This window comes from Bubalus kerabau, chromosome 3, assembly GCF_029407905.1.
Source record: "Bubalus kerabau isolate K-KA32 ecotype Philippines breed swamp buffalo chromosome 3, PCC_UOA_SB_1v2, whole genome shotgun sequence".
In the NCBI taxonomy this organism is placed as follows: Eukaryota; Metazoa; Chordata; class Mammalia; order Artiodactyla; family Bovidae; genus Bubalus; species Bubalus kerabau.
The window spans coordinates 139,558,654-139,584,107 of record NC_073626.1 but is presented as its reverse complement, the minus strand read 5'-3'; the positions used below and the strand labels follow the sequence as shown (position 1 = coordinate 139,584,107).

Below are 25,454 nucleotides of genomic sequence, written 5' to 3'. Positions count from 1 at the left end.
TTGAACATCTGGAAGTTCATGGTTCACATACTGTTGAAGCCTAGCTTGGAGAATTTTGAGCATTACTTTGCTAGGGTGTGAGATGAGTGCAATTGTGCAGTAATTTAAGCATTCTTTGGCATTGTCTTTCTTTGGGGTTGGAATGAAAACTGACCTTTTCCAGTCCTGTGGCCACTGCTGAGTTTTCCAAATTTGCTGGCATATTGAGTGCAGCCCTTTTGCAGCATCATCTTTTGGAATTCCGTCACCTCCACTAGCTTTGTTTGTAGTGATGCTTCCTAAGGCCCACTTGACTTCACATTCCAGGATGTCTGGCTCTAGGTGAGTGATCACACCATCGTGATTATTTGGGTCATGAAGATCTATTTTGTATAGTTCTTCTGTATATTCTTGCCACCTCTTTTTAATATCTTCTGCTTCTGTTAGGTCCATACCATTTCTGTCCTTTATTGTGCCCATCTTTGCATGAACTGTTCCCTTGGTATCTCTAAATTTCTTGAAGAGATCTCTAGTCTTTCCCATTCTATTGTTTTCCTCTATTTCTTTGCACCAATCACTGAGGAAAGCTTTCTTATCTCTCCTTGCTATTCTTTGGAATTCTGCATTCAGATGAGTGTATCTTTCCTTTTCTCCTTTGCCTTTAGCTTCTCTTCTTTTCACAACTATTTGTAAGGCCTCCTCAGATGACCATTTTGCCTTTTTGCATTTCTTTTTTTTGGGGATGGTCTTGATCACTTATTCTTGGGGATAGTCTTGATCAAGGTAAAATGAGCACTCACGTGAAAATTACCTAAAGTTCACATGAAACAAAATATATTAGAGTCAACCCAATTCTTTTTTTTTTTTTCCCCGTCTGATCAATGAACTTGAACCTTTTCCTTTTATAAATTTTTAGGTATAACCCAGTTGTTGGTCAGGGCACCTAGCCTTCTAAACAGATATGACTGACTAGAAACTACATACCATACCTTGTACAAAGTCTAATATTCTCCAAACGATTCCACAGAATTCCTGGAGATACAAGTTTTGGTTGCCTGGGTCCACAAGCCTGCGCCTGATGCTTTCATTGGGGTTCTTCTCTTCCCTCTTGGCCTGTTTACTCTGTTCCCACTCAGATGTACACCTCTGCCCAAGGTTGCAGGCCCATGTCCTCTCTTCAGTCTGTCCTCATCTCTGCCTTCCTGCCAAGCTCTCAATGCTTCTCACTCTATTATGCAGAGCAATGTAAGTGTGTTTGGCTCCTTCCCCACAAAACTCACTATAGACCCACCACTGCATAGCAGGGGCTGAACTCAGAGACCTGTGAATGTTGACATAGGACCTGCCCTCCTTTACAAGACTATTTGGACTTGTATGTAGTTTTATTTGGCTGCATGTAGTTTTTGTCATGAATACTCAATTCTGCTATTACAGTTTAAAGCAAATAGATAATATGTAAGCAAATGAATGAGGCTGTGTTTTAGTAAAACTTTATTTACAAAACTAAACCGAGACATATCTGTGATTAAAATATTTTTAGCAGTATTGTTTACTTAAGAATACAGTTTTTCCTCCCCTACAAACTATAAAAGCACTTATGTAAAAACTATAACTGGCATGTATATTTTCTTTGCTTAAACTATTGCTGTGTATACAATGCAAATCATTCTTAAATATTCATTTAAAGTAGGGCCTCTCCTAGGTAATATCTCATTCACCTAGTCAGAGTTACTCTAAAAGCAATCACATCATGTTACCTTTAAAAAACAAGTTTCTCATGAATTGGCCTTATAGTATAAATTTGTAAAATGTCTATCCTGAATTTACATAATATTTAATGCAAAGCAGGAATTGATACAAGATTAGTAAAATAATATACATGGCAAAGGTATTAAAGTGACAGTATGTATTGTTATATTGCTGTGAATGTGTGAAAAGAATATTAGCATTGCTTTGAAATGGTTATCTCCAGCACTTTTTGGCCATGTATCTGCAAAACTTTCAGCATGTGTCCTCAGAGTATGCATCTCATTTATTTATAAATTATATGTAAGAACTATTCTCTTAGCTAATATTTCAAGGCAATGTACTTAGGGAGAGGTTTTTCATTTGTCATAGTCTTAAATAACCATATAGATAATAGGCTTCTGATGATTTCTCTGTTTGGGCCAAGCTCTTGTCAGATCTGATTAAATTTGTCATTACTTTTACCTTGTAATGTGGGTAATAGAAAACTTTTACTCAGAGTAGAGGTGTCAACTCTGTGACTTTCACATGATTTATGATTGCATTGGTTATTATCATCTTTAATCTGTGGATTCCTTGCATAAGTCTTAAACATCTTTGGGTGTTTTAGTTTAAGGAACAGATTACAATCTGTTTATGGACTTGGTAGGTCATCACTGTGTTTTTAAAAAAATTTTATTTATAATATTTATTTGGTTACACCAGGTCTTAATTGTGGCATGTGGGATCTTTAGCTACAACATGTAGAATCTTTAGTTGCAGCATGTGAGATCTAACTCCCTGACCAGAGATTGAACCCAAGCCCCCTGCATTGGGAGTGCAGTCCTTGCCACTGGACCACCAAGAAGTCCTATCACTGTGCATTTCAGTGTACTCAAAGAAGGCTGAGCACTGAAGAACTGATGCTTTCAAATTGTGGTGCTGGAGAAGGCTCTTGAGAATCCCTTGGACAACAAGGAGATCAAACCAGTCAGTCCTAAAGGAAATCAACCCTGAATATTCATTGGAAGGACTAATGCTGAATGTGAAGCTCCAATACTTTGTCTTCCTGATGTGAAGAGCCGACTCATTGGAAAAGACCCTGATGCTGGGAAAGACTGAGGGCAGGAAGAGAAGGGGTGACAGAGGATGAGATGGTTCAGTGGCATCATCAACTCAATGGACACGAGTTTGAGCAAACTCTGGGAGATAGTGAAGGACAGGGAAATCTGATGTGCTGCAGTCCATGGGTTTGCAAAGAAATCAGACACATCTGAGGGACTGAACAACAACAAGACATCTACCTGGAAGTTAAATACCAGTTAAAATGCTTTCCTTTTTAAAGAAACAAAATTTAAATAAAGGTTCCAGTATTTTCTTCGCGTATCACAATTGTACATCTACATAAACTGCACAATTTATGAGATGAAAATTGATAAAAATACTGTTTTTCTCGTATTTAATTCTTCACACTTATATTGTGATCTAGCTTTTCTTTTATTGTTTACTCACCTAGTTTTTAGGGTCTGTGTGTGTATGTGTTTGTATATGTGTGTGCTTGGTCATGTCCAACTCTTTGTGTCCCCAAGGACTATAGCCTGCCAGGCTCCTCTGTCCATGTGATTTTTCAGGCAAGAATATTAGAGTGGGTTGCCATTTTCTTCTCCAGGGGATTTTTTAGCATAGAGCCTGATTAATGTTTCCTTCAGTCTTCCATAGTTGTAGTAGTGTTTTTCATATAGTAAGTGAGTATTAATAATACATGTACAAGGACTTTCCTGGTGATTCACTGGTTAAGACTGCAGTCCTAATAACGGGGGGCATGAGTTTGATCCCTGGTCAGATACCACATTCTGCATCACATGGCCCAAATAAATAAATATATAATAAAAATACATGTGAATGCTTATAAAAAATGCATGTACACATTTCACACTAAAATAGGCTCAAGGAATATTTAATAGTCATTACTTTATTTTTAGTCATGGTCTCTTTGGCCTAAGGAAAGCTTATACTTTGAAAGGAAACCTTTGGAAGGTTTATTGGGTTTGGAGTTATGCCGGCACTCTTGGCCTAAAAGAGGTAGAGTGACTCTTTATCTGTGCCACTCTCTCTGTCTTCATCCCATATGACCTTGGTTGTCTACACTGAGCTAGCCTGTGAGGGTCTAGTAAAGCATCTTATACCCAGTAAGGATTGACTGAACATTTGTCAGTGACCTCTGTAAACTCTGCTTTTATTTTAGGAAGCAGTACAAGTATTGATTAAGCACTCAGCTGATGTCAATGCAAGGGACAAGAACTGGCAGACCCCGCTCCACGTGGCAGCAGCCAATAAGGCTGTTAAGTGTGCAGAAGTCATCATTCCCCTGCTGAGCAGCGTCAATGTCTCTGACCGAGGGGGCCGCACAGCCTTGCACCATGCTGCTCTGAATGGCCATGTGGAGGTGAGTGTCCTCATCACTGGAATAAGAATCTTCCCCACAGACTCTCTTAACCCCACTTGGAACCTAAATTTCATCACTGAGGCCTTAGAAACCTTAGGTAGGTGCCTATTTTTAAATTTAGAGCCACAGTAAATTGAAAAAGTAGACAACACCTCAGTTTTTTCCTCTGACACACATGCCACAGGTTAGCTGAGGTATCTTCCTACTTTGAACTTCAGATCGCTGACCTGCCTTTAGATTGGATGTTAATTTGGGTCAGATCACCTGCTGAGGGTGAGGAACGCTCACCATTTCAGAGTATACATTTGATTTCTTTGTTGGTTATCTTTCAGATGGTCAATTTACTGTTGGCTAAAGGGGCAAACATCAATGCGTTTGACAAGAAGGATCGACGTGCTCTGCACTGGGCAGCTTATATGGGTAAGGATTCCATGAATGGAGAGCAAAGTGCAGATCATCTGAACTGATGAAGCTCCAAGTCTCTCACTGACCGTGTAGATTTTCTTTTGGGTGAGCCTGACTTCTTGTCAAGCTTGGGATCCAATTGAATTAAGATTCAGTCCCTTTTACTGGCACGCATAGAGCACTCTAGTTGGGCAGTAGCTTCATCAGGGATATATTTATCCTACAAAGAGCAGGAGAGATGAATCATGGCATGGACTTCATTGAATGTATTTCAATCTGGGTTGGAAAGCTGCACAAATTGTGCTTATGTTAACTTTTTATGGCAGCAAAATAAAGTGTTTAAAAAGGAGGAGGACTGGCTAGCAAAGCAAGGATGTAAATTTCATTTGTCTTTTTATTTATAAATACTCCTGAAAGAAACAAAAAGGAAGGAAGAAAGGACAGCATCCTGGCTGTCATGTAGAGGTGACTGGAGTCACTGTGAGTGATTCTGTTACTCCACTGCCAACAGAGCTGGGGCTTGCTCCTTGTTTCTGCTGGCTCAGGTGCAGAAGACAAAGGAAGATGTTATGTTTCTGTGCTTTTCTCATCACTTTTGTTGACACTAGTACCACTGACAAGTGAGAGCCCTCATAGAGTTTATTTTCAGTGTGGACTTGTGGGAAATGTAGAACTAAGATCCTTCCTTTGTGTTTCTGATTGGAGAACATCCTGCAATTAGGAAAGCAGACAGAATTCTACCAGCTCCAAGTTATAAACATTCTGACTGCCCATCACAACACAGGAGATTGTGTGGTAAATTATGGATGATCTACACAATGGGACACTATGGAGTAACTACAGCAATGATGTTGTCGGTATTTTTTTTTTTTTAACATAGATTCTGTGATTATGTTAAGTGAAAACAGATCATATAATAGTACAGTTTAAATAATACAACCTCATTTTTGCAAAAAAGATCTCTAAAATAAATACAATCTTGAAAAAGCAGTCTGGAATGTATTAAACACTGAAATATTAAACTGAATATCTCAAGGAAATGGATGATTTTGGTTTCCTTTTAACACCTTTTTGCTCTTTCTTAATCCTTTTAAACAAGCCTACAGACCTTTTATTATCATAAAAAACAATAATGGTAATTGTAGGGAGAAAAAGAATGGATTGGGGCAGAGCTGAAGTAAATTATGAGGGTATAGATGAGACTGAGTGAATTTTGGGGCTTAAAAAACAGAACCTTAAGATTTTGCAAGCATTACCATTTTTTACAAGGTGAAATGGACTTTCAAATTAATTGAAACAGTTAGATGCCTGCATGGTCCCTGCTGGACTGGAGCCAGTGATCATTTTGCAGATGATGTTTAGGCAGAGCATACATTAAGCTAGTGTGACGTTAGACTCAAAGAATGTGGCCTTTTGCATTTATTCTTGGCTGATCTATAGTTAAAGGTGTTCGTCACTCAGTTGTGTCCGACTCTTTGTGACCCTGTGGACTGTAGCCCACCAGGCTCCTCTGTCCATGGGATTCTCCAGGCAGGAGTACTGGAGTGGGTTGCCATTTCCTTCTCCGATATATACTTAAAACATGTATAAAATTGCTAAAAGAAGTTAAGTTATATTTTTGTGTGTCATCAGGATGCAAGTAGGGAAACATATAGAGATGACTGTCCTTGTGAACTAAAGGTCAAAACCAGGACAAAGAGCTTAAGATAGCATCACCACTAGCCAAGAGCAGTCTCTCTCTTTGTCTCTCCCTGTCTGTCTCCCTGTCTCTGTCTTTCTCTGTCTCTCTAGGCTTTGAAGCCAGTACTCATCTTCTACCCTTCAGTTACCAACAATGTTTAGAGCAATGATCTTGAAGCATGGAACAATCTTTAGTCAGGAAATAAAGGTCAAATACATTTATCATTGTATGTGTAGCAAAATAGACAACAAAGAAAAATATTCTTGAAAATATGCCAACAAGAGTTGAAACTAGTTTTCCGTTTAGTTAGTAATTCATGAGAACACTTTGAAGTTGAACCATATAAAGGTGCCATTTCTGTGGGTTCAAAAAAGGGTCAAATGATAGCAGTTTCATGTGATTTAACATATGGAGTTGTTCTGATTAATTGATTTTTTTTCCTTTAGTTTTTCCAGACCAAATTGTCATTGTTAGACTTTTCATTGAAGAATGGCAATTGGTTTCAAAAGCATTGTTTTCATTTTAACACAATTTTTTTTAGTCTCTGGTTCTAACATATTTTTAGGACTTTGTCATTATCCGTAAATAAGCGTGGATCTCCTTAAAGAGAAGGCTCACATATGAATCATATTTTTTCTTCCCACAGGCTGGCTATTTGCCATGAACCACCTTTTACACCGGAGAAGGCAATGGCACCCCACTCCCGCACTCTTGCCTGGAAAATCCCATGGACAGAGGAGCCTGGTGGGCTGCAGTCCATAGGGTTGCTAAGAGTCAGACAAGACTCAGCGACTTCACTTTCACTTTTCACTTTCATGCATTGGAGAAGGAAATGGCAGCCCACTCCAGTGTTCTTGCCTGGAGAATCCCAGGGGCAGGGGAGCCTGTGGGCTGCCGTCTATGTGGTTGCACAGAGTCAGACACGTCTGATGTGACTTAGCAGCAGCAGCATTTACACATAGCTTAGGAAAATGCTGGTGGCAATGAAAGAGGGTGGTGATAACTCAGGTGGAATGAATTGTCAAATTGTCCTAGGAAGGTCAACCATGTTTTCTGCTGCTTTGTTTGTAAGGCCACCTGGACGTCGTGGCGTTGCTTGTTAACCATGGTGCAGAAGTGACGTGTAAGGACAAGAAGGGCTATACACCCCTGCACGCCGCAGCCTCCAACGGACAGATCAATGTTGTCAAGCATCTTCTGAATCTGGGGGTGGAGGTGAGCTATGATTCAGGCATTGTCCCACGGTACATTTGTGGGTTTTCTGTTGTTCTGAAATCCTGTTTGCCTTTTAATTCAAGAGGGGGAAAACCCCTCATTTCTTAGCATCCTGTTTTTTTGAGTTTACATGGGCAACTGAAGAAGGGCAATCAGGGCATATGCTAAGTAGTAGAAAATGAGAAACAGACCAACTTTCTATATCAACATAGATAGAGAAATATTTAAGCATATATGATATATGATAAATATTGACCAGTCATTTTTAAAAGACTGGCTAGGGTTCCTCATCCCACCTTTAGAACCTTCTAAATTGAAGCTTCCAAGCAGAAATGAATGAATAAATGGCAGGGACAAACACGCTGAGTTGGAGAAGTTGACTCAACCCCATTCTTCTCGGGTAGCAGGGCAGGAGCAGTGGCAAGGTTGTCCTGGAGGAAAGGAAAACTAAGTTGTCGTACTGAGATGGTGATGGTGAGACACAGGAGTCACGGCTGTCTGGGGAAAGCAGGAGAGAGGTAGGGGCTAAATACATGGCCCAAACACCAGAACTTGGCCTTGAGAGGGGTCAGACAGCAGAGCCAAACCTGAGGGTTCTGAGTTCAGGCCCCACGGCAGCTCTCTGAGCAGCCCCCAGCCTTCCCTCTTCTGTTCACCATTGAGTTTCGAGTCTTTTCTTGCTGCCCGGGTTCATTTCTCCTCTGGCGTTTTGAGACAGGTTTGCATTTCATTTTATCCTTTCCCTAGCTGAGAAATATCTTCCTACAAGTTGAAGCCTGGTCACTCTCATGTTTTGCTGATCTTTATCTCCAGGCTAAAGCCTTCCCAGGATGACCACCCTGGGGCAAGAGTAAGCTCTGAATAATCACGCTGACAGAAGGATATTTCCTTTCTCCAGCACAGCTAGTAGGCTTTTGGTGGGAAATGGGAGTATATTGGCTCCAGTGATTTTCATCACCCATATTGGGCTCATTTGCAGATTGATGAAATCAACGTGTATGGAAACACAGCCCTCCACCTGGCCTGCTACAATGGGCAGGATGCTGTAGTCAACGAGCTGACCGACTACGGTGCTAATGTGAACCAGCCCAACAACAGCGGGTTCACCCCGTTGCATTTTGCTGCTGCCTCCACACACGGTGCTCTGTGTCTTGAACTATTAGTAAACAACGGAGCGGATGTTAACATCCAGGTAGGACTCTCTCAGTCTTCTTCCTTCAGTGTTAAATACCTTTGCATTGAGCCTCTGAGCAAAAGCACCTGCTGTCAATTACAAGGAGTAAATTACAACTGCGAGCATCCTGACTCGCACAGCCTTATCCTGTCCTGGCACACGGTGGAAACTTATGCAGCAGTGGTGGTACCAGTGCACAGCACGGAGACTCTAGCTGTGTGACCTTGGGAGCTTAGTGAATTTACCAGAGTAAACACTGGGTCTCAGGCATGTTGACTTGGCCCAGATTCTAATACTGAAGTGAATGTTGAGCTGATAGAGCAGAGCTGCTGAGAATGAAAAGGAAGCCTAACCTAATGATATCAATTATGTTCCCAACCCATGTGACCCTCCAAGAAGTTTCACAAATGCCTTCCTGGAGTACACTCCAGATAGTAGCTGCCATTATATGATACTAATCTGATTTTAATGGTAATTCCTTTACTCAGCAAACTGACTGATGACTACCTAGTGTCCTCTGTTTGATACTGGGTGTATACTCCAAGGTGCCCTTAAGGAATTTACAGTATGGCAAGGAGATAATGTACTCAGATAATCATGAGGCAAGACAGAATGCCATGAGTGACGTGAGGGATTAATAAAATGCCACAAACCATAAGAATGAAGTGTTGACTTGCTTTTTGCTTGGACATTACAACTGGAGATTGCTGTTGAGCTGAAGATTGATATCAGTTGAGATGAAGAGAGAGAAGAGTTTGAGAGAGGATGTTCCATATGGAAAGAATGGCATTAGCAAAGGGTTTGAGAGGTGTCAGTAGGTAAACTTTAGATAACTGTTAGTTCACTCACTCTAACAGATAACCAAGAGGAACATCTGTAGGCAGCCTTCACAATCCAGGTTACATCACTTGGATGCATTCAGATTGTAGCAGAGTATCCTGACTTATCCCAAGTGACCTTGTTCTCATCCTCAGCCCTCCTTCTCCCAAACACACAGGAATTCTAAATCAAAGACCCAGTGTATTCTGTCTCTGCTTTTGAAAAATGGTGATTTTCAAGATTTAATTTCAAGAATATTGGATCTTTTTATTTTAATGACCTTCTCTATTCACTATTAAAATCCTTTCATGTTTTTTCATTTAATTTATAATAGTGGGGAAATATGAGACAAATTTTCAGAATAGTAGTTTATTATGATTGAGCAGACTGCAAATCATATGAAAGAAAGGAGTCAGGAACAAGCTGAAATGTGACTTGACCAAGAATGAGCACTTATCTACTGGCCAAGGAGTTTGGGTTTCTATAGGCTATGGAAGCCACTAGTTATTGTGGAGGTCACATGATCAGAACTGAAGCTTAGGAACAATAATCTGGCCACAGAACACTAGAGACAGAAAACATAAAAGGAAAAATGTATATATATATATGTATATATGACTACATATAGATTTTAAACTTTTATATAACAGAACAACAACAAAAGAGAAGCAAAAACCTTCACATAAAATTAAAAGGGGAACAACTCAAATTTTTCTGCAATATACATGATAAGAAAGATTTAACATATTTAATATATAAGAACTCATAAAAATCAATAAGAAAACATCTGACAATCAGCTAGAAAATATGGACAAAGGCAGATCACGAAAGAGAGGATATAGTATCCATTAAATTTATGAAAAAATGTTCAGTATCACCAGTCACTAGAGAAATGCAAACTAATACTTTTATAATCAGTTCAGTTCAGTTCAGTCGCTCAGTCGTGTTCGACTCTTTGCAACCCCATGAATCGCAGCACACCAGGCCTCCCTGTCCATCACCAACTCCCGGAGTTCACCCAAACTCATGTGCATAGAGTCGGTGATGCCATCCAGCCATCTCATCCTCTGTCATCCCCTTCTCCTCCTGCCCCCAATCCCTCCCAGCATCAGAGTCTTTTCCAATGAGTCAACTCTTCGCATGAGGTGGCCAAAGTATTGGAGTTTCAGCTTTAGCATCAGTCCTTCCAAAAAACACCCAGGACTGATCTCCTTTCGAATGGACTGGTTGGATGTCCTTGCAGTCCAAGGGACTCTCAAGAGTCTTCTCCAACACCACAGTTCAAGAGCATCAATTCTTCGGTGCTCAGCTTTCTTTATAGTCCAACTCTCACATCCATACATGACCACTGGAAAAACCATAGCCTTGACTAGATGGACCTTTGTTGGCAAAGTAATGTCTCTGCTTTTTAATATGCTATCTAGGTTGGTCATAACTTTTATAATACTAGTACATTAATATTTGCCTTTAAAATTGGCAGTTTAATCAATGAAATATTAAAATGTAAGATCATTAAGTAAGTATGATCCAGTTTTTGAATTTCAGAAAGTGAGCATCTATGTATGTGCATAGGAAGAGAGTAATGTCAGAAATACATATCAATATCCTAGCAACAGTTATCACTCCAAAATTATGATTTGGGTTTTTTAGTTCCTTTTCAATATAATTGTTTTAATCATATTGTGATGCAATGAGCATGTGTTATTTTCATATCCAAAAGAATAAAAAGCTATTTTCAGTAAAAAAAAAAAAAATTCAGATATAGTGGACCTGGGGAGGTGACAAGTAGAGGATAACTGGAAGTCAATAGAACAGGCCTAGATAAAAGGATAAGAGGTGATAAGGACAGGGAATGGGGACAGTCGACAAAGGGGAGAGGATTTGCAGAGAGGAAATCAATGGGATTTGGTTGGACAGGAGATGGAAGAGAATTGAAATCTGGCTAAGGAGAGGTAGGTAGTACAGCATAATGATTCAGTGTCCAGTTCTGGGGCGAGACTGCCTAGAATCTCACCCTGGTCTTGACTTTTAGTAAATATATAGTCATAAACAACTTCTCTGTGTATCTCAGTTTATCTGTAAAATTAGGGAAACAATAGTATCTTCTAAATGGAACCATTGTGAGGATTAAAGTTATCTCACATAAATTACTTGGAACAATGCTGGCCATATAGGAAGTACTCCATAAATGTTTTTTTAATTTATTTATTTTTAACTGGAGGATAATTGCTTTACAATATTGTATTGGTTTCTGGCATATATCAATATGAATCAGCCACAGGTATACGTATATCCCCTCCCTCTCATAAATGATTATTGTTATTAAGAAGGATGTCAGGAGAAAGAGGAGGTGTAGGAGGTAAAACTGGTGAGTTTAGTTCTTGAGAAGCTGATATTGAGCCTTTGATACAGCCAGTACAAGAAAACCAATAGTGGAGAACAGAAGAACATGCATAGGTTGGCTCATTCATGCAGAGGTGATTGATTGTGGAAACCAGGAGAAAATGCTGAGATCATCTAGGGAGAGAGTACATCATAGCACGAGTAGAGAAGGGGTTGCAGGTCTCTAGTAACTCTTTACTCTCAGGATCAGCAGGAGGAGAAAGAACTAGAGAAAGAGATGAAGAGAGAGAGAAGATAGGAAAAGGAAACAGGAGAAGTAGTGTCTTGGTGAAGCTAGAATGCAGATGGAAATGAAAAAGTAAACTAGATGAAAAGAATTTCAGAGTTCTAGATCTTGTAAAGGGGCTCCATTCAAGGTCCTATGTGGAGGTAAGATGAAGGTCTTTAGGGGCAACAGAGACCTGGGTGGGGGAAAGAGCCAACATGTGCGATTAAAGTCCTAGAGGATGGTGGTGAGAAGACAGGAGGCAAAGAGGTGGCTCAACCACCAGTTTCCCCAAGACTTGTGACACTTTTCTTGCCTTTCTGGTGCCTGAGGGACATACTGTGGATCCTCCAAAGGAAGGAATGTTATTGAAATTAAAGTATCTCTCTTCACCAGGCTCACTTAATTGATGCACAGGGTTATCTGATGCTCTCCATTGCCTCTGTAAAACATGCCAACTGATGTTTTCAGTGTGCCTGATACTGAAGCTGGAAGGCCACTTTCTGCCACACATACCTACTTCTCCCAGACAACTGATTAGTGGCCAGTTCAGATTGGATAAGGGACTTCAACTAAAGTATAGTGCCTTGGTTTATGGCAGTCTTTTCTTCTGCACAAAATGGACATGGAAAGCATAGCTACTTTAATAGTTATTTTTTCCTGTAGACTGCTAATTATCAATAGAGTTTAAGAGGCACCATTTAAAAAAAAAAGTCTGAGACTTGTGTTTATGTATTATCTAATCTGTGTAAATGGGATTTTGAATCAAATGTAGCCTTCTCCCTCAGCCTCCCTTCATCTTCTGTATCTACATACGAATTCTCTTGACTCTTTATTAGTTATCCCAGATTCTCTCTGGATGCATGGATCGTCTAATGTTTCCATGGAGCCGTTCAGTCTGAGTGAAGGTTGTTATCTCTCTGCACCACATTGCCCTGGGATTTTGAAAGTGTTTGTAGATTGCAAGACAATTTGTATTTGTTTAGATTTGTCAAAGTTCGAAGAAAATAGCATATTGAAGTGTAGCCAATTCCTATTCACATGTTCACTTTGTTTTCCTCTGTCCTCCCAAAACACTAAGAGTGTCATCTTGATGAGAAACTTCAAGATGATGGAGATGAGAGAAAGGCTGTGTGTCCGACATGCATTTTAAAGCCCCTCATTTTGCTTAAATTGACCATGGCCCTGTCTTTGATTTTGAATATAGTGATGTCAGAATGCTTAATTATTATAAAATAATAGAGACACAATACTTTATACAATAAACTGTTGACAGTTTACTTGTTTTTTTGCAAATAGGAAGAACATGAGGAAATATGAAATAATTTCTCTTCTCTAGTAGAGACCACGTTGTTATTTCTGTAGCATCTCAAGGCTCTTTTTGGAAGCTTTCAAACTAAGCTTTAAAGAAGATAGTTACATATGGCTACACTGGATATGACTTAGAAAGATAGGTTCAGAAATCACCATTGCCAGGTTGCCTACCTTCTGGTCACTAACATTCCACCTGCCTATGGTCTCAATTCTTTTCTGCCCACGGGCCCTTAGATCACTTAACTTAAAGCCCATCACAATTTACTAAAGTAGACCAGCTCTCTTCTTTCTGTGTACTAGGACCAAATTTTATTCTATAATTGCATTGCAGAGGTTGAAGATGAAATTGAAATAAGCAAGAGTAAGTACTAAGAGCGACATGTCCTTTGGAACTTGGGAGAGGAAGTGAGCAAAGCAGGGAGGTGAAGGTCTGAGGTAACCACGTACCATCTCCCGCTTTGGAACCATTAAAAACTTGACCGTACATAGTTTTTTGCAAACCAAGGTATTAGATTGCTTTTCCATTGAGTTAGGAAGCCCTTTTCTGACTATATCTGATGCCCCCTCCTCCAGCTGACCTTAGTGGTATCCTGTTGAACAGGAGTCCCCAACCTCTGGGTCTAATCCCTGATGATTTGAGGTGGAGCTGATGTAATAATCATAGAAATAAAGTGCACAATAAATTTAATGTGCTTGAATTGTCCCAAAATCTTTCCCACCCCACCCCGGTCCCTAGAAAAATTGTCTTCCATGAAATCGGTCCCTGGTGCCAAAAAGGTTGGGAACCGCAGCTGTAAAGGCTTTATTGTCCTCCACTGAGCTGCATGACAACAGGGGTACTGTGCATGGAGAACACAGTGCTTTCAGGTTCCTGGGGAGTAGCTGTGTATTTAAGTTTAGAGAAGGTTTGAGGGAGGATGAAGAAAGAAGGCAGGGCTTCCCAGGTGGCTGGTAGAAAGGAGCCCGCCTGCCAGTATAGGGGCCACAGGAGACATAGGTTCGATCCCTGGGTTCGGAACATCCCCTGGAGGATGAAATGGCAACCCATTCCAGTATCATTGCCTGGAGAGTCCTACGGACAGGGGAGGCTGCAATTCATGGAGTCTCAAGGAGTCAGACATAACTGAGCACACAAAGAGAGAAGGCATTAGAAGTGGAAGAAAAAAAATGAATGGATTTCTGAGGATATTGGTCAAGAAAATTGAAATGCTCCATTTAGTTCAAGGATTAATCTTTCTTGGATGATGGTGAATACTGCCCTGAAAGAGTACTGCTATTTGTCATAAAATATTCTTAGTCCTCATTGGTTTTGCTTCATGACCCATGGCAGAACCATAAGTCAAGTCAATAGGAGAGTCTCTTACTCCAAGTAACAAAATTTTCCGTGCCCTAAATCTGGTAGGGAAATGCACCTAGAATTTTTAAGGAGACTAGAAATGAAGAAATATTTTTCTAAAAGCAAAGCTTAGAATAAGTGGGAGAATTGAACATTCCTTCTCCTTTGAGAATTCAAGGAATGTTTTGTATCTGTCTGAAGTTCTAGTACCAGCAGCAGCAAAGAAAAACCCACCACCCCCACCCCTGTGTGAAAAATTTCTCAGGCAGATAGTGAAGCTCAGTAGGATCTTTAGTCTCAACCTGAACATTCTTAATTCTAACCTGTAAAAGGTAAATAAAAAGTACTAGTTTTTTGACCTTCATTGGTTTTCAATGACTTTCTTTTCTACCTAGAGCATATAAACAAAGCTGCCCCACAGTGACTGCTCTGACATCCTAATGCCCAATCTCTTGCCACCCATCTCTCTCTCTATGAGACAAAAAAGAATCAGCTAAGAACTGGCCTTAGTAATAGATGAGCTCAGGCAAAGATCTCCAAGAATAGATCTGAAGCAAACATCACTGTTGACCATATTGCCATCCTTTTTATTTTACCTAAAATGGGCATCTCTGTTTGCTCCTTTACCAAAGGCACAAGCACACCAAGGGAAAAAGGGTATGGTGTTTACTATCTCTGTAACGGGGAAAGTTTTATATACTGTACTCCCTAGAAACCAGTGACTCCTGCTTTGGCTCTCTGACTGCAATTTAGTAACCTCCAGGTTGGTGGTTACTCCTAGCCTTTAAGCTCTTTTCTAGGCATGGAAAACTCTTGTTTAAATATTGATAAAGGTATTATCTAAACACTGAAGTATTTATGGCTTTATGTATATTTAACTAAATGCTAATTAGTTATATTTTCATCTTAAATTTAAGAGAAAATACTGGAGCAAAATTTAAAGAAATAGCACCACCTAGGGACAAATGAATGTCAACTCTGCAATTTCTGTTTTCTCTCTCCTTAAGGGTCTTGGACTGTCATCACTTTTTTGTTGGAGGGAAATATGTCTTAAATCCTCATTGCTAAGTGGTTCCCAGACTTTTGAGTCTTTTGAATTGTCTGCATTTCTCCCAGCCAAGATGCAGACTCTGTAACCAGATAGCTTTTAGGAGCTCTCCTCCATTGTATATTTTGTGGTTGGTGATGGCATCGTATTCTTATTTTTCAGTTAGTGCTCCTTTCCCCAAAAAATATTATTTCAGTAAAGTTTCAAGTTTGCTTCCATCTTCCTTTACTTTCCAAATCTTCTCAATTCAGGCTATAATCATACAAGATTAAGATATAGAAAAGATCCTAATATTTCTATTTTTTCCCCATCAACCTGAGAATCTTTCACTATAATGATTATTTATTTCACTCAATATGCAGTTACCAAAAGAGTTGGGGTTCCCTGGGGTCTCAGTTGATAAAGAATCTGCCTGCAATGCAGGAGACTGCCTGCAATATAGGAGACGTGGGTTCAATCCCTGGGTTGGGAAGATCCCCTGGAGAGGAAAATGGCAACACCCACCCTACCCCACCCCCTGCCCCATATTCTCGCCTGAAAAATCCCATGGACAGAGGAGCCAGGCAGGGCTGCATTCCATGGGGTCGCCAAGAGTCAGACACAACTGAGCACAATGTTCTAAAAGATTTGGACATGACTTAGTGACTACACAACAGCAACAGCAACTTTGACTAACTTCCCTTGGCACAGATTATACATAGCTCCTCTTAAGTCTAAGGAATAGACTTATGGGATATATAATAAAAATTATTCTGTTCAACCTTGTGGTTTTATAAGATATTCCAGTCCACAGTCAAAAGCAGCTGCTCCTAAACTTTAGTGTGCTGTGAAATTTAGAAATGAAATCAATTCTGGTTCTGTAGATCTGAACTAGGACACAGGATTCACATTCCTACCAAGAACCCTGAATGATTCAGATGCATGTAGTCCGTAGTTCACTATGAGAAATATTTAAGTGATTATTTGCTTTCCATTGTAGCATTTTTTAAAGAATCATTTTGAAACACAAGTATATGAGTTTCATCACAAAAATGAACTTGTGCTTTTAAAATCTTGTATTTTAACCCCAGGATTAGGAAAACATTTCTTCTGAGACTTAGAAAAATAAGTTACATAAATTTCATTTCAGTTTTAAAAATAATATATGAATCAAAGAATACATAATATATTCTCTCAGTTGGGGGTTCGGTTCAGTCACTCAGTCGTGTCCAACTCTTTGCGACCCCATGAATCGCAGCACGCCAGGCCTCCCTGTCCATCACCAACTCCTGGGGTTCACCCAGACTCACATCCATCGAGTCAGTGATGCCATCCAGCCATCTCATCCTCTGTCGTCCCCTTCTCCTCTTGCCCCCAATCTCTCCCAGCATCAGAGTCTTTTCCAGTGAGTCAACTGTTCGCATGAGGTGGCCAAAGTACTGGAGTTTCAGCTTTAGCATCATTCCTTCCAAAGAAATCCCAGGGCTGATCTCCTTCAGAATGGACTGGTTGGATCTCCTTGCAGTCCAAGGGACTCTCAAGAGTCTTCTCCAATACCACAGTTCAAAAGCATCAATTCTTCTGCGCTCAGCCTTCTTCACAGTCCAACTCGCACATCCACACATGACCACAGGAAAAACCATAGCCTTGACTAGACGGACCTTTGTTGGCAAAGGAATGTCTCTGCTTTTTAATATGCTATCTAGGTTAGTCATAACTTTCCTTCCAAGGAGCAAGCGTCTTTTAATTTCATGGCTGCAGTTACCATCTGCAGTGATTTTGGAGCCCCCAAAAATAAAGTCTGACACTGTTTCCACTGTTTCCCCATCTATTTCCCATGAAGTGATGGGACCAGATGCCATGATCTTCGTTTTCTGAATGTTGAGCTTTAAGCCAACTTTTTCACTCTCCACTTTCACTTTCATCAAGAGGCTTTTGAGTTCCTCTTCACTTTCTGCCATAAGGGTGGTGTCATCTGCATATCTGAGGTCATTGATATTTCTCCCAGCAATCTTGATTCCAGCTTGTGCTTCTTCCATCCCAGTGTTTCTCCTGATGTACTCTGCATATAAGTTAAATAAGCAGGGTGACAATATACAGCCTTGACATACTCCTTTTCCTATTTGGAACCAGTCTGTTGTTCCATGTCCAGTTCTAACTGTTGCTTCCTGACCTGCATACAAATTTCTCAAGAGGCAGTTGGGGGTACTTTATATCTAAAGTAATAGTAATGTTTTTGTGGGTATTACTGTTTTTAGAAAATTCTATAAACAACTAATACTTAATTAAAAGTGTAGAACTTTGGTATTTGGTGCAGTGCTGACTAGTGGGTAGATTCTGTACATTTTCCGTGTTTTGGCTTAACCTATGTCAGAGAATGCCATCATAACTTGAGTGATAAAGAAGTGATGTATAAATTCACCACATTTCCAGCTGATCATTAAATCTTAATCCTATGATTCCTAATGAGTTAAGTGGAGTAAATGTTTCTTTTTTGCGATAATAAAAAGAAGTGTTCCCTGCCCCGTGGAATTAAAATGTAGATAATGGTGGAGGATTTCAGGTCAGTTTTGAAAATTGCAATGATTTATAGCTGTTTAGTCATCTTTAGGCCAAAGAGGACCAAACAAGTTAATACATCATTTGTCTTTTCTTAATTTACTACAGACAAAAGTTGAAAAAGCACTATAATAAACTATAATGGAAAAGATATGAAAAATATATATGTATACATATATATTTATAACTGAATCACTTTGATGTACACTGGAAACTAACAAAACGTTGTATATTAATTATACTTAAATTTTTTTTAAAGTTGGAAAAAAAAAAAAACTCCTTGGAGGAAACTTTTATTAGTGGATCACAGGAGATGAAAAAACATTTTGGGTGATTTCCTCAGTTTAAACCAGGGTAGTTTAAAAATTGTCAGTGTAACTAAAAATTCTGCAATTCTTCTCTAGAATAATTTCCATTTCTCTAAGCTTCTTTAAAATGTGATGTTATATAATGTAAACAATAAGAATCTAAGGCAATGGCACTCCACTCCAGTACTCTTGCCTGGAGAATCCCATGGACAGAGGAGCCTGGTAGGCTGCAGTCCATGGGGTCGCACAGAGTCGGACGCGACTGAGCGACTTCACTTTCACTTTCACTTTCATGCATTGGAGAAGGAAATGGCAACCCACTCCAGTGTTCTTGCCTGGAGAATCCCAGGGACGGGGAAGCCTGGTGGGCTGCTGTCTATGGGGTCGCACAGAGTCAGACACGACTGAAGTGACTTAGCAGCATATAGCATAGAGAACTATATTCAGTATCTTATAACAACATATAATGGAAATGAATCTGAAAAAGAACATATATACGTATACTGAATCACTTTGCTGAACACCTAAAACTAACACAACACTGTAAATGAACTATACTTAATTTTTTTTTTAAAAAATGTGATGTTAGATAAAAACCTGCAATATCATATACAGTCTATTGGAAACTGTGGAATGTTTCAGATTGATGTTACTTGCCCTTTGTTTTTTTCTCTCTCTCTCTCTCAATTTTTAGAGTAAAGATGGTAAAAGTCCGCTGCACATGACAGCTGTCCACGGAAGGTTCACACGGTCACAAACCCTCATTCAGAATGGTAAGAGAGATTCTGCCACAGTGTCGTCACTGGAAGAGTTTCTTGGTGTGACTTGAGTTTGGCTGTCAGTTATTTGAATATGAAATACAATGCTCTGTTAGTGTTTATTAAGCTTGGATTTATACTATCCTTTGATGAACTTGGCTAAAAGCTCCTTATCAGACAGGTCATCACCACCCAGCTTAGAAATAAGGACATAGAACCATAAGTTTCATAGTCAATTCCTAGTCAAAGAACATGTGAGTTTTGAAACTGGAAAATATATATAGGCTTAAGAGCCTGCATGTTTTACTCAGAAACTAGTAAAAATAAGTATCAGGCATTTTCTAGCAGCAAAACGGAATTATTTTTAATTTTCAAACCCACCATAGTTCCATAAGTTAAAACTCACTAAGCTACTTGGGCAAAGGTAAGAAAAATGAGATGACTCAGCAGAAAAGCAGGTACATACATGATACAAAAGATGATAAAATCACAGGCTTGATAGAGACCTTGGAAAGTCACAGAATCTAGTAATATTCCAGACTTACAATAAAGATGTGCTTGAACCATTGGGTTGTCTCTGCAGCCAAAATACTAGGGAGTGTCACTTCGCATCATGGTTCATGTTACTATTAGAGGGTAATGGCCAGATTCTGGGAGTGCACTGACCTTGCTAGCACAACTTCTGTTATCTTAGCTAATCTTGAAGACATGTGGGAGGAAAAAAAAAAACAGGTTTAGTTCAGATATTTGCTGACATTTCACATAAATTCAGCAGTTCCTAAACTATCTTTAGTTGACCCACATTTCTAGATCTCAAAACTCAGACATTAGTCAGTTTTTTAGACTTATCTTCCTGCCATCTGTAAGAATATTGGATGACATACACTTGAAGCATTAGTGGTATTATCAGGAAGATCCCCTGGAGGAGGACATGACAACTGACTCCAGTATTCTTGCCTGAAGAATCCCCATGGACAAAGGAACCTGGAGGGCTACAGTCCACAGGGTCTCGAAGAGTCAGACATGACTGAAGTGACTTAGCATGCACAAGGTATGTCCTAGGTACTGAAGTCATTTGACACTACGCAGAGAAATTATGCTGAGGAAGCAAAATATCTGCAGCAAAGCACAGGAAATTTATAAGCACTTTAGTGAAACTATAGAAGAAAAGCAATCCCAGCAAATTTCCAGTGAGCAAATGCAGGTCATTGGAAATTAACTGCACAACATGTATTAATTCTAATTTGAAATGTGTGGTATGCCTTTGACATTCACTTTACTGAAAAACCACTTTAATTGTTTTGTTTCTCTCGAAATCAAGGGAGGTGGGGAGGGACCCTGGCATCTCTCCTTTGCACACTTTCCTCATCCCACTCTTGTAGAAGGAAATGGCGGGCCACTTCAGTATTCTTGCATGGGAAATCGCATGGACATAAGAGCCTGGCAGGCTACAGTCAGTCCATGGGGTCACGAAAGAGTAGGACACGACTTAGCAACTTTAGGGCTTCCCTGGTGGCTTTGATGGTAAAGTGTCTGCCTGCAATGCGGGAGACCTGGGTTCGATCCCAGGGTTGGAAAGATCCCCTAGAGAAGGAAATGGCACCCCACTCCAGTACTCTTGCCTGGAAAATCCCGTGGATGGAGGAGCCTGGTAGGCTATAGTCCATGGGGTCGCAGAGAGTTGGACACGACTGAGCGACTTCACTTTCACTTAGCAACTTTAGCAACTAAACAGCAACGACTCATCCCACTGTATTTCTCAATTGTTTTTCAGAAACAGTGTCCACTGCCTTAAAAATAAACAAAACCAGGGAGCTATTTGATATCCAATTTGAAAATTTTAATGTGAATATAATCACTGGGCTTTAGCTTGATGGCATTAAAAAGCATTGTTCCCTGTTGAAGCAATTTCAAGCACTAGCGACCAGACCAGAGAAGGAGCAGCTTTTTACCTTGAAGCACTGCATTCCTACAGGTCCATCTCTGTGGGCCAGACCTGTGTCATGCTAGTGTGCTTAAAGCAGTCTTGGGGGGGCCGTTGGCTGCTTTGATCTTTTCACAAACCATCCCTGTGAACTTAAATTTCCATGCCCTCTCTACTAGAATTCTTGCTAGACTTTTGAATGGGAATGAGACCTGAAAAAGACCCTATGTCTTGTCCTCTATGATCAAGGAGCTTGTCTCAGAGCCTATTCTTGGCTGGCCTGGCATCTTGCTTTGTGGGTTGAGTGGAGTCCAGGGTCCTAAAATACTGAAAATATAGTGGCTATAGTATATAACTTATTATATATAATGATAATGGTTGAGTGTTCTTCACATTGTGCCAGGCACTTGACTAAGCACTCCACATAAATCTTTCCAACCACCCCCATGAGAAAGAGGTCCTGTTATCATCTCCATTTCAAACATGGAGAAACTGAGGCAGAGAGGTTGTCACTTCTGTTGGGATACCTGGCATATATGTTGAGGAACAGAGATTAGAACTCAGGAAGACTAACACTGGAGACTGAACTCTCAAACACTCACTTACAAATGTGTTATCTGGATGAACAATGACATGTTAAAATTTTTTTAAAAACTTGAATTCTGTTTAAGAGTTGCTTGTATTTGGCATAGAGTCATCCCTGTAAAATGGCACCACTCCAGTACTCTTGCCTGGAAAATCCCATGGACGGAGGAGCCTGGTGGGCTGCAGTCCATGGGGTCGCTAAGAGTCAGACACAACTGAGCTACTTCACTTTCACTTTTCACTTTCATGCCTTGGAGAAGGAAATGGCACCCCACTCCAGTACTCTTGCCTGGAAAATCCCATGGACCGAGGAGCCTGGTAGCCTGCACTCCATGGGGTCGTGAAGAGTTGGACACGACTCAGCGACTTCACTTTCAATTTTCACTTTCGTGCATCGGAGAAGGAAATGGCAACCCACTCCAGTGTTCTTGCCTGGAGCATCCCAGGGACGGGGGAGCCTTCTAGGCTGCCGTATATGGGGTCTCACAGAGTCGGACACGACTGAAGCGACTTAGCAGCAGCAACAGCAGCATCCGTGTAAAAGGATAATTTGGCATTCTCTTCTCTCGGCCAACAATTCTTTGCATTCGTTACACATGTGAGAACTGTGAGTTCATCCATTTGACATTTTTTAAAACATGCCCTTAGGGACAAGAATAGGAAGCTCTTTCCTTTCCTCCTGTTTGTTAGTTTCCTTTTGGGAAAAGTCCAGAGACTCACACTCCCAGGGCCTGGTGTCCATCCTTGAGTGGATCTCTACATGGCAGGACCCTGAATGCCCATCCCCCATGGGGACATCACTTGGTCCTGAGACCTGCTGAGGGACATGCTTGGTGTTTATTTTGTTAAATTGCTCTGATAATCTGGGCTTTTTGCAGCATTTCTCTGCTTCTCTGACTGCTCTCTAGTCAGGGCTATTAGTTCTTTATAATACCTGCCCCCCGCCCCCAATCATTCAGTTTTGGTAAGGTGATCATTTTTAAAAACTCTTTTTTAAGTGAATAAACAAAGAGTGCCTCTGCTGTTCAGTCTCCTTGTTTGTTATCTGAAGCTGTGTTGTCAGAACCAGAGAGGGAAAGAATTAAATGAAGACATAATCTGATATCAGGAGGCATTTGATCCAGCCACTTGCACAAGCAGCTGCCTTAGATGCTGGTCAGCAGGTTACAAAAGTTCAAAATGATGCTTTTTTTTTTTTTTTTTATAGAAGCTTTAAAAATAAATAGAGTTTGAGAAGGAAGAGCCAAGGGATAGGTTAGGATGATTCATTGTGAGATTTTTGATATTTGGGCTCATAGCCCTTCCAAGGCAACTTAATAAGATAACTATTCTTGTTTGTGCAATGAAAAGCTAATTTCAGATGAATGCCTGGATAATGCTGCATAAATCATCTCTTCCTAAATGCTCTGCCTGTGTCTAAACTCACAAATGTTTATTTTCCTCACTAATTATCAATGCTGGTTTACCAACATTAACTTGCAACTTTCAAATAAAAAATATAGATATTTGAATTCCAAGCAACTGTTAAAGATTTTCAAATGAAAATGGAAAGCTTTGGGAGTGACCATAAAATAGAAATTAATTCATCTAGAGGTCCTAAACATATTTCTGAATAACAAATAGTCTATTTTCTACTAAATTATGATGTTTTCCAGAAATATATTTTAAAGGACAATTTAAGATAATTACCCATATTTTTACGGTTTTAAATTAACTCATGAAGTGATAGTGACAACAAAGAAACTTTATCAGCTCAAATCCCCTAGATCATCCTTTCCAGTATTTTTCACTCTTCTCTTTTCCTATCTTATTTTTGGAATATTTGAGGCTGATAAACATGGAGCGCCTAACACTTGGTTCAGAACATGGGCAATGTAGTGTTTGTCCAGGACAAAGATTTCTTTGAGGTTCCACTCTTTGATCAGCTCCATGGGTGGACCTTTTAGGCTGACCACTGTGGGCAGCTCTTACATGGGTACCTGTATCCTGGATTACTCTGAAGTATCCATGGAGACCAAGTGGCTGCCTGTCCCCAAGGCATAAAAATGATCTAAATTGGATGCTTCTAAATTTAAATTATTGCGAGCTATTTCTTGAGTCCCTAAAAGTTTGCAGTAGAGATCAAACCCGTCAATCCTAAAGGAAATCAACCCTGAATATTCATTGGAAGGACTGACGCTGAAGCTTCAATACTTTGTCTACCTGATTTGAAGAACTCATTGGAAAAAGCCCTGATGCTGGGAAAGATTGAAGGCAGGAGGAGAAGGGGACGACAGAGAATGAGATAGTTGGATGGCATCACCGACTCGATGGATATGGGTTTGAGCAAGCTCTGGGAGTTGGTGATGGATAGGGAAGCCTGGAGTGCTGCAGTTCATGGGGTCGCAGAGAGTCTGACACGACTGAGTTACTGAACTGAAAAGTTTGCAGTAACTAATTTTGTTTTATTATTTTTCTTGATTGTTGCCTGCCAGGCTCCTTTGTCCATGAAATTCTCCAGGCGAGAAAACTGAAGTGGGTTTCCATTTCCTTCTCCAGTAAAATGAATACATGCTCACTATAGAATAAAATTAAATTATTAAAGAGATCCCCATCAATGTGTCTCCTTAATCCCACCCAAGAATTTCTATTGACAATTTGATGAAATGTCCAGATTTTTTATGTGTATTTAAGAATGTACATATGAAGATATGTAATTACTTTTATGAAAATGATAATAGTCTATATATTTGAGCAACTGGTTTTAAAAATCAATACTTTGCTGCAGAAACAAAGGTATGAGGAAAGATCAGCATTTGTGTTCAAGCTGCCATTTATATTTCTCTGTCACAAAGTCAAAAAGGGATTACCATTTTATAAATAGCTATTAAGTTGCAAAATCCAAATGTGTACATTTATTGGCACATGCTGAAGTCTTGGCTGTGGAGTGAAACATCTTAAATTTTATATAAACGGATGTACTCATTGGAGTTTTTTTAAACATCTTCCCCTTCTACAAAGGCCACACATATTTGTAATTATTTCACTGTTTAGGAGAGAATCTCATTTATTAACTCTGGTTTACCAACACACCTGGCTAGAGAGAATATTGTTTGTTAGAAATAAATCTTAGGGGGTTGGTGGTCATAGTAGGATTCATTAGAGTGAAGGGGCATGCAGCTATTATTGTGAAGACTTTATAACAGTCATATCATAAGAGATAGTGTTGTGGCCTGGAAGTTAATGTTCTTTCCTTAGATCTGAAAAGACTTTCAACGGCTTATTTTTGGTTCTCAAATATACTGGTAACGGGAGTACAAATGGGCACAGACTTTCTCAGAAGCAATTTCCCAGTGTCCATCAAGAGCCTGAAAAATACTCATACTTCCAATCCAGTAGTACTACTTCTGAAAACGCTGCTGGAGGAGATCATCTGAAATGTGGATAAAGTTATGTATAGTTATGTTCATTCCTGTGTTTTTCCTAGAGGCAAAATTGGGCATAGCCTAAATGCCTTGTAATTGGGGCCTTTCTAAGTAAATTCTCTAAATACTGGTATCATGGAGATTTGCAGTTATTTTAATGAAACAAATTAATGACATGGGAAGTATT

At 39.8% G+C, this 25,454-nt stretch overlaps 1 protein-coding gene across 3 annotated transcripts in view; it reads left to right on the top strand.

Moving 5' to 3' along the window:
- ANKRD44 (ankyrin repeat domain 44) overlaps nt 1-25,454 on the top strand; it is a 313,852-nt gene that overhangs the window by 190,476 nt on the left and 97,922 nt on the right. For all 3 annotated transcript variants that reach the window (XM_055572997.1, XM_055572996.1, XM_055572998.1), the window contains exons 6-10: nt 3,950-4,150; nt 4,483-4,570; nt 7,309-7,451; nt 8,431-8,643; nt 19,291-19,369. In XM_055572997.1, the coding sequence (XP_055428972.1) occupies nt 3,950-4,150; nt 4,483-4,570; nt 7,309-7,451; nt 8,431-8,643; nt 19,291-19,369 (724 nt within the window). The remainder of the gene's footprint in view (nt 1-3,949; nt 4,151-4,482; nt 4,571-7,308; nt 7,452-8,430; nt 8,644-19,290; nt 19,370-25,454) is intronic.